The sequence below is a fragment of the Crocuta crocuta genome, unplaced genomic scaffold (genome assembly GCF_008692635.1).
Source record: "Crocuta crocuta isolate KB4526 unplaced genomic scaffold, BGI_CrCroc_1.0 scaffold580, whole genome shotgun sequence".
Lineage (NCBI taxonomy): Eukaryota > Metazoa > Chordata > Mammalia > Carnivora > Hyaenidae > Crocuta > Crocuta crocuta.
The window spans coordinates 241,620-250,727 of NW_027527940.1; the positions used below are offsets into that span (position 1 = coordinate 241,620).

Genomic DNA, 9,108 nt, shown 5'->3' on the forward strand with positions numbered 1-9,108 from the left:
TTCTGTCTTCAGTGTTCCCTCAAGAAGCTATCATTTCCTCCTTTCCTCCAAAAGAATGACGACCTAAGTTCATCCCAGGCATTCTCTATAGTTTCACCCCGCAAACACTCAAATCCAACACTCATATTCAACACCACACTTATCAAGTCCCCTACTTTTCCTCTTCAACCATACATACTTTCCAACAAAAGCAAACATGTAAGTTCTCATTTAAAAATGTGGCTCCTTGCAATGACTTTCCTGATGTTCAGATTTAGATTTATTACGTTTTAGAATAGATTTCAAATTTATTTTTGACATGCACATATTCTACCTGATGATTTAAAAAGCATTTTATTAATAGCTTCTAAGTGTGCAAGGGAGCTTCTAAGAAACATATTTTACTTTTCAGCAACACAAAATAGATTAAGATTAACATCTTAACCTAAGTAACTACAGACTGAGACAAAAAAGGTAATACATAACATACTTCTTGATTATCTTTTGGTTTCACTAAAATTGAATACTTTAATTTTTTCTTTTAAAAATCAAAATATCATAAAACTAATTAGGTATCGATCATTAGAAAAACCGAATGCTCAAGTTGAGCTGAAAGCAGCAGCAATGTAACACAAGGGGTNTTTTTTTTTTTTTTTTTTACTTCCAAATAAATGATTTCAAAAGGCAATTTAAGAGACTGACAGCAGTGTCACACTCGGATAATCCCATCTATGAGGCTGCATTTTTTTCTCCCTCTTCAAAATTCTCTGCAATTATCCTTCTCACAATGAAAATGCTTCTCTGCTGCTAAGATGAATTGATTCGATCAACTTTTAAGGCCACTTAACTTCCTTATTAAAAAAGACTATGTTTTTATTTATAATAAGTTACAAAAATAGCAAAAGCAAAATAGTCTAATTTCTTTGAANAAAAAAAAAAAACCCAACCCAAAACAGTTATATATTACATACTGTATAACATATATAAATCAATATTTATTATATTTATTATAAATAAAATGGACTCAATCATTTTAGAATGCTTAACTATTTGAGATTCTATATTCATAAGTCTATTTGTTTTTAAAACCTTCTATAACTAATGTACTTGAAGTTTCTCTGCGGGTTACAACATACAAAAAGAAGTTTGCTTGCTTTTAAGTTTGAAAATCTTTTTCCATTCTGAACAAAAATTCTTTTTTTTTTTAATTTTTTGTTTTTTAAAAATTTTTATTTATTTCTAGGAGAGAGAGAGAGAGAGAGACAGCGTGAGCAGGGGAGGGTCAGAGAGAGAGGGAGATACAGACTCTGAAACAGGCTCCAGGCTCTGAGCTGGCAGTCAGCACAGAGCCCGATGCGGGGCTCGAACCCACGAACTGCGAGATCATGACCTAAGCGAAAGTTGGACGCTTAACCGACTAAGCCACCCAGGCGCCCCCTGAACAAAAATTCTTATAAAGAATTCTAAAACTTCACTTTCACATCTCAATCTGAAGAAAGGTCAAAGACAAAGATTTTTCTTAGTATTATTAATACATGTTCTGTGGACCAGGAAAATGTATATCTTGAAGAACAAGAATGGCCTTTGTATCACCTCCTATACCAGAGAGTAAATAAAAAGTCCATGTAAGGTAAGTGGGTGGAAATCATCCACAACATTGTAATAGAGCATCCAAATCACCTTGCTGTGCGGTATATTCACTAAAGACAATAAAGCCAAAAAAGCGTAGACTACAGTTTCAGGTACAAAAGTGCAGTACTACCATTTCCGAAATATTTTGATTATTAGAATTATGCTAATAAAATCTTATCTATAAGATATCTTCTTCACTAAGTAAAATAGAATAAAATGAGCTGCCAAATACATTTTTGGGGGGGAACTTTTTTTTCTTGAAAACTAAAATATTTGAGAGCCAATGTGAGCCTTTTAAAATCAAAAGAGGATTAGCAACCATCAAATCCAACTCCGTTTTTATGTACAAGAAAATAGATGTTCAAGACACTGCGGTGAAGGGAGCTAATGGTAGAAGTGAGAATTAGGACTTGGCTCTTCTGACCCCACATCCACTTGTTTTTGCACTGGCTCACAGTTCTGGGAAGTACTGTTCACAGGTCTGTTGCAGCAGAGTGTATTATCCCAGTATTATGCCTGACTTACAAATATCAAGGCAATGAAGGCATGAATTTACAAAATCGGTCATGAAAATAAAGATGATGGTGCTAGACATAACAAAAACACAGAAGCACAATCAACAAGAAAACATCTATCAAAGAATTATTCACACGAAGACTAGCATATATACGTTAAAAAACCCAAACATTTGAAAAAAATCTGACATTTAAAAAAGTTTCCATAAATACCTCACGGTGCTTTCTCATTACTGTGAAATTATTTTAAATCCTAAAATTATTAGCCAATAAATTGTCAAGAGTGAACAGCAGAATGTTTAGCAGAACTAAAAACAAATATAAATAGGCTATATGTAAATAGACTATACTACTATAATATGCAAAAGTAACTAACTTCTCTAACACTTATGAGACAGGCCTAAATGGCCTCTAGTACTACTAAACTACAGGACTCCGATGATTTTATATGGTTTTAACCACCTTGAATTCACTGATTAGTATATCCCACTATTTACGGACAACTCCACCTGAATTTTCTGTAAACACCTCACACACACTTCTTTCCTCCAAAACTTCCCCCTTCCTTGTCGCTACTCCAGGTTTCAGCATCAGCACTGAACCAGGTGCTCGCTTAGGAACCATTCTCTGCCTGCATCTCCTCAGCATATACTCACCCACTCTTGTTCAAATCCCTGTCCCCTCTAAGCCCAATGCAATTATCTTGGTTCAAAGCCTTTTGTCAACTCTCCCCAGAGTTTAAAACAACTTCTTAAATGTCCTCCCTGCATCCAGATTCTTCTCATTTAGTTTCCCAAGATAATGATTTGACCACATGACTGCCACAGTTAAAGAATTCAGAAAGCTCAGAAAGAATTCAGTCGGTTGAGTGTCCAACTTTGGCTCAGGTCATGATCTCACAGTTGATGAATTCAAGCCCTGCATCGCACTCTGTGCTGACAGCTCAGAGCCTGGAGCCTGCTTCGGATTCTGTGTCTCCCTCTCTCTCTGCCCCTCCCCTGCTCATGTTCTGTCTCTCTCTGTCTCAAAACTAAACAAACATTAAAAAAAAATTTTTTTAAGAATTCAGAAAGTTCTTGGAAGTCTACAGAAGAAGTCTAAACCCTTCAGCACTCTACCTGGACAGGTGCATCTTTGCACACTAACTACCTTCCCCCACACTCACACACTAAGATCTCACATACCACACCTCTCTTCCCAAGCACACATACCCTCTTCCATGTCTTTGTAGAAGCTACATATGAAAAATCTCATTAATCCTGGGAATAAACTTCTTAGGTAGGCAGTATTTTTATCCCCATTGTACAGATGGGCAAATACTTCAGCTTAGAGGTAAAGTTACTTGTTCCAAATATTAAAGAGAGGAACTGGAACAAACTCAAAATCTCTAAGAATCCTGGGCTCAATGGCTTCCACAGACTGCCTCCCCCCAAATCCACAATTAACTGCATGGGCAAACACAAGTCTGTGACTACAGAATAGCCTTAAAACTTAAAGAATTCAGATCTGAAGCTAATGAAATGTACTATTCTAAAGAATGAAAATACATCCTTACATAGAAACGTGACACAGTTTTTCCTCCTACAGTTAGGGTTGCCATTTTTCCATCAAGGTTTTCCTTTGGAGTATATTTTAGAACGTGACAGTCTTGTACCTAAGAAAACAAATATAAAGAAACTTAAGTATGTGCCAAGATACATTTTAACATACCATCCCAGCCACACCGAAGCCATAGGACAATTAGGAATTCCCTAAAGTTAATTATCTCACCATTCCTCTTAACACCAACCACAATCTTAAAATACAGAAATACCCTTAAAAAACAAAAAAGCCAAGTACATACAGAGCATACAGACAACACATAAAATGCCTAAAACATAAATATGCAACAGAATGAGTAGTTATGAAGAAAACGGGCATTAACCACCGCCCGCGTCAAGAAGTAGAATCCACAAAGCCTCTGCGTGGCTCTTCCCAATAACCTCCCTCCCAACGACCCTGCCCCTCCCCGCCTCCCACTTTTTTTTTTTTTTTTTAAACCCCTAGAGCAGTGTTTCTCAACTTGTGGTCTCCAGACAAGCAGCATCGACATCACCTGGGAACATGGTGAAACTGCTAACCCTCAGGCTCTGATTCCTACTGAATCAGAATATCATTTTATATGCCTTCCAGGTTGGTTCTGAGGCTCATTAAAATCTGAAAAGCCCTGCCCTAGAAATAACTACTATTCTTGACACTTACGGTAATCATTTACTTACTCTTCTTTATAATTGGTAAATTTGAAGTGTTTAATAATGTAGTTTAGTGTTGCCTGCTTTAGACTTTGTATAAGTAGAATCAAATTGGATGTACTTTTCCATGCTTTGCTTCTTGCACTTGTTTATACTTCTAACTTGAATCCATATGTACCTCTCTTCTGTTCATTTTCACTGCTATCCAGCATTCCATTATGTGAATACCATGACTTGTTTATCCATTCTGTTAAACATGTGAGTTATTTCTAGTTTGGGAGTATTAAGAGCAACACTGCTATAATCACTGTTGTAGAGGCATCCTCTTCAAGTTTCCTATTACACATTCAGCAGTGGAATGGCCAGACTACAAGGTTCATCGATCTCAACTTTACCACATTTTTTTTTTTTTTTTTTTTGCGTCCCTGGGTGGGCATGAAATTTACCACATAATTATGCTAAACTGTTTTCAGAAGTGGTTGTACCAATTCACAATCCCACTAGGCACTCCTACAAGCTCTCAAAGTTCCCTAGAGTTTCAGAAATTATAATCCTCTCTTTGATCACTCAGGGTCAATAACAATGTCCTAAGGCTCGTAGGCCCCCTGGGGTCTATGAAGTACTCCACTCTGCATACTTCTGTGCATCAACACTCATTTTAGTTACCACCATCTGTCCAATCACCTGTCTAGGACCAGGCCCCAAAGATGAACTCAGATGTCCAACCCAATCTGGGGAATGACAGTCTCCTAACTCCATCAGTAATCTTTCTCTAATAATTGTAAAGACAACAGCAGCCAACATAAATTGGACATTTAACACTGTTTTAAGTGCTTGACATTTATCACCTTGTGCAACTAACTCTCACAAAAACCTTCTGAGGTAGGTAATAGTTATTTCCTTTACCAAAAACAATTATAACTTTTACAGAGGAGGCACAGTGCTCCAAGGAACACAGTTAAGAAACGGAAGAACCAAGATCTGAAGTTGGGTATTCTGGTCCCAGCACCCACATTTATAACCATTAGAGTTGGTATTATCTGAGAGAACAAAATGCTTCCCAAGACCAATGCTAAGTTACCAAAGAGATCAAATTTTTTAAAAAAATTTTATTTAAATCCAAGTGAGTTAACATACAGTGCAATGATTTCAGGAGTAGAATTCAGTGATTCATCACTTACATGTAACACCCAGTGACACCCCAACAAGTGCCCTCCTCAATGCCCCTCACCCATTTGGCCTTTTCACCCACCCAACATCTCTCCAACAACTCTCAGTCTGTTCTCTGTATTTAAGGGTCTCTTATGATTTGCCTCCCTCTCTCTTTTTATCTTATTTTTCCTCCCCTTCCCCTAAATTAACTTGTTTTCTTAAGTTCCACATGAGTGAAATCATATGATATTTATCTTTTTCTGCCTGACTTATTTCACTTAACATAATACCCTCTAGTTCCATCCACATTGTTGCAAATGGCAAGATTTCTTTCTTTTTTGATCACCAAGTATTATTCCATTGTCTATATATGCCACAAGATCAAAATTTTAACTTTGAGTTGAAAGAATGAAAGTAAAGTCGGACAGAGATTTTTTTTCCGATTATGAATTAAACTGGTACATCTGTGAGAAGCTAGGCTACACTGGTTTTTATTCATTGCCCTAGTTATCCCAAAGCCAGTATCAAGAAGGCCACCACTCAGGCAAGAGTGAAACATTTACTGAAACAGTCAAAAGTTCTTTAGTAGTATTTATGCTTGACATTAGCCCATTCTTCACCACACAGTTATGTATTTTAGGACACAAATACAGCCCATTCAGATCTGCACAAACAGACCTTGGCACACATACAGATCTGTTACATCTTCCATTTCTTTCTTACCTGAAGTAATGTGACCACATGCCTTTGACCATCTTTGGTCCATAAAGGCATCATACCCAGCTTTAGGGCGATAAGGCCTACTCTAGAGGAACCTGATAATTAAACAAAAATCAGTGTTATTACAAATTTTTTCAACATTCGTCAACATGATGCAACAGTATTTCTTGCACTGTCGTTTCAATGTGAGCAATGGGCAGTTACGAAACATGTTAATATATTCATAGAGTAAAATACAACTGTTCCTTGTAAGAGACTTCAACCATGGCTGGGTAGCATATTGGTATTTAATAAATCTCTGTATAATGAACAAATATATGAGAACTGTACAAAATAAAATAGGTAAAATGATAATATTCTGCTTTTAAAATAATGGTATTAATAGAGGGCATAAATCCATCATTGCACTTTGCTTTCCTAGTATCAATTCATATCTAACCTCATTATTTGGAAAACATCTACCACTCAAATTCTAAGAACTTAGCTGGGGTTACAGGGATGACAGAAGCGGTCATGGTGCTGAAGTATGTCAGCCTCCACCATGCCACTTAGATTTTGCATAATTTAGTAAAGTTACTCCACTAAGAACTTCTGACCATCATACAATTCAACTGTCATAATAAACGCCAACCAGAGACCACACTCTCAATAGGACATGTCTTATTCTTGGTCAGGCTACACATGGGTTTAGAACTCTACAAGGTACAAGTTGCTTATTCTGGGATTATGCTTTGCAAACCTGGAGGGCTAGGATCCCAACTGAAAGCATCAGTGTGACACACTGCAGTTTAGATCATACTCATCCAGCTTTTCTTCCCTGATTTATTTTATTTTATTATCTGAAGGACACAAGAAGACATGCAGAATGATTTTCCTTTCACCTGCAAAATAGTTTCTTGAGGTAGTCTTGATTACCATCAGACATTCACTCATAGTGGACCAGCATGCTAGAAATAATCTTGCAAACCACACTACAATGAAACACACTTGAGCCATGAAAAATAAATTCAAGAAATTTATCATTTCGCAGCAGTCACTATGATTTTGAATGTGCCAGCCACATTAGGAAATGAGAACTTATCGAATGTAAAAGAACTACCTGGTTCCCAGGGATGTAGAGGCCATGGTTCATCTTTTAAAGGACACAGTTTACTTGCTAATTGGGCTTTATTTTCATCAGAGACCAACTGCTTAACAAAGGAGACATTTTCTTCAGAAAGATGCTCATCCCACCAAGTACCACTCCTCCCATGGAGACTTCTAACCAAAAGCCAGATGTCTGCTCTGTAAAAATAAACATTGGAAAACAGACCACAATATAAAAGATTCCCGCATTTAATGTGGGGAAGGGAAGTCACATGAGTTGGAAAGTGTAGTCTGGGCCTTAGGAAAGGGTCTGGAATCTTTGCAAGTTTTTTCCCTCACATTCCTTATGATAATAATGGGGTTCACATTTTAGCTGTTAATGATTACTCTGGAGGAAAAGGTCTTCATCTTCTCCTCTGGGAAAAACCGATTTCTAACACAGCTGTCCTACACAGGAGAAGCCACTGGACCATTTGTATGTGTCTCTTAATAGTTTACATCGAGTGGAGGTGGCAGAATGTGGGATGCTGACCTTTATCTGATTGGCTCACCTCTTCCCTGCGATGACATAGCCAAAGCTCAGAAGGTACATAAACGACATGACCTCTGACCACTTGAACACACCATGGAAAACCTCAGGGGATGAAAGTCGGGAAGGAGGTGTGTAATTCTTGCATGGAGGGTCAGAAAAGGAGTAATACTTTCTGCTGTCTATGTCCCTTTTGTAGTCAGGTGCATCCGGGTTAGTGTCCCAAATTTTGCACTAATTAGCTGAGTGACCTTAGGTAAGTTACTTCCCCAAGCTTCCGTTTTATCTGTAAAACGTAATTATGACAATATGGAATAATGATAGTATCTGTAAAACGAATAACCACAGCAGTTCTATCTCGTGAGGCTGCGTGAGCTAAGGCGCCCAATATACCCAACAAAACATTCAGTACAGAGAAAACGCCCAGTAAATGATAGATAATATTACTGCTGTTGGTAATGTTCTCTGCCAGTCGCTGGCTCATAAATATTAAGAACAAAAAGTCACTCCTTCAGACATTTAAACGGCACTTCCTTGGAGTACCGCTCCTAACTCTTCCGTGCCTTCGGTTGGGAGCGAGTCCCTTCCTCCTCCACCCAGGGCTGACCCCTCTGCACTGGGCCACGCCACTGCTCCGGGTCGCAGTGTTTTGCAGGCACCACCCCTCCACACCCTGTCTCTGGCCCATACCCACCTGTTTCCCAAGCCCCGGGCAGCACCCAGGCCGCCGGCGCCGCAGCCCAGCACCTGGGCGCCGGCCTGAGCCAGCAGCCTCCAACTCGGCATGGAGCGGACGGGGAAGGCTCGGCACGTTGCTTTTCCCCGCGCCCCGCCGCTCCGCTTTCAAGGCGTCCACACGCTGCGGCCTCGAATCCACCGGTGCCCTCCCGGGGCCCTCCCGCCGACTTTCTACCGCGGCCCTCCCTGGTCGGAAAGGAGCTGCGGGAGCCACTTCCGGTCCGTTTCCCAATTCACTCCGGGCACCAGGGCCAACCCCAGAACTAGAGTCCCGCCTCCAGATAGTCCTACTTTGGATCCGAGTTAAGGGAGGGGTGCTGGNAAGGGAATTTAAACTTTGTAAGAATGAAGCGAAGTAGGGACAGGCTCCTTAAGGAAGCGAGGTCACTTCTAAATAATGCTTACTGATGAGCAGCTCATTGTACCAAACAGCCCTTGATATTGTTACAGTGGTTTATGTTCAAAACAGCTGGGAAAGGAAATTGTTACTTTTATATTCTAAATGAGGAAACAGAGACTCAGAGTA

The 9,108-nt window shown here is 39.2% G+C and overlaps 1 protein-coding gene across 1 annotated transcript in view; it reads right to left on the minus strand.

Annotated features, from left to right (window-relative positions):
* The window catches only part of MRPL3 (mitochondrial ribosomal protein L3), a 43,713-nt gene extending 34,927 nt beyond the window's left edge, over window positions 1-8,786 (minus strand). The window contains exons 1-4 of the mRNA XM_077752278.1: window positions 8,539-8,786; window positions 7,329-7,513; window positions 6,233-6,324; window positions 3,682-3,780 (exon numbers count right to left, since the gene is read on the minus strand). Of these exons, the coding sequence (XP_077608404.1) occupies window positions 3,682-3,780; window positions 6,233-6,324; window positions 7,329-7,513; window positions 8,539-8,630 (468 nt within the window). The 5' untranslated portion in view covers window positions 8,631-8,786. The remainder of the gene's footprint in view (window positions 1-3,681; window positions 3,781-6,232; window positions 6,325-7,328; window positions 7,514-8,538) is intronic.
* Between the last annotated feature and the right edge of the window lie 322 nt (window positions 8,787-9,108).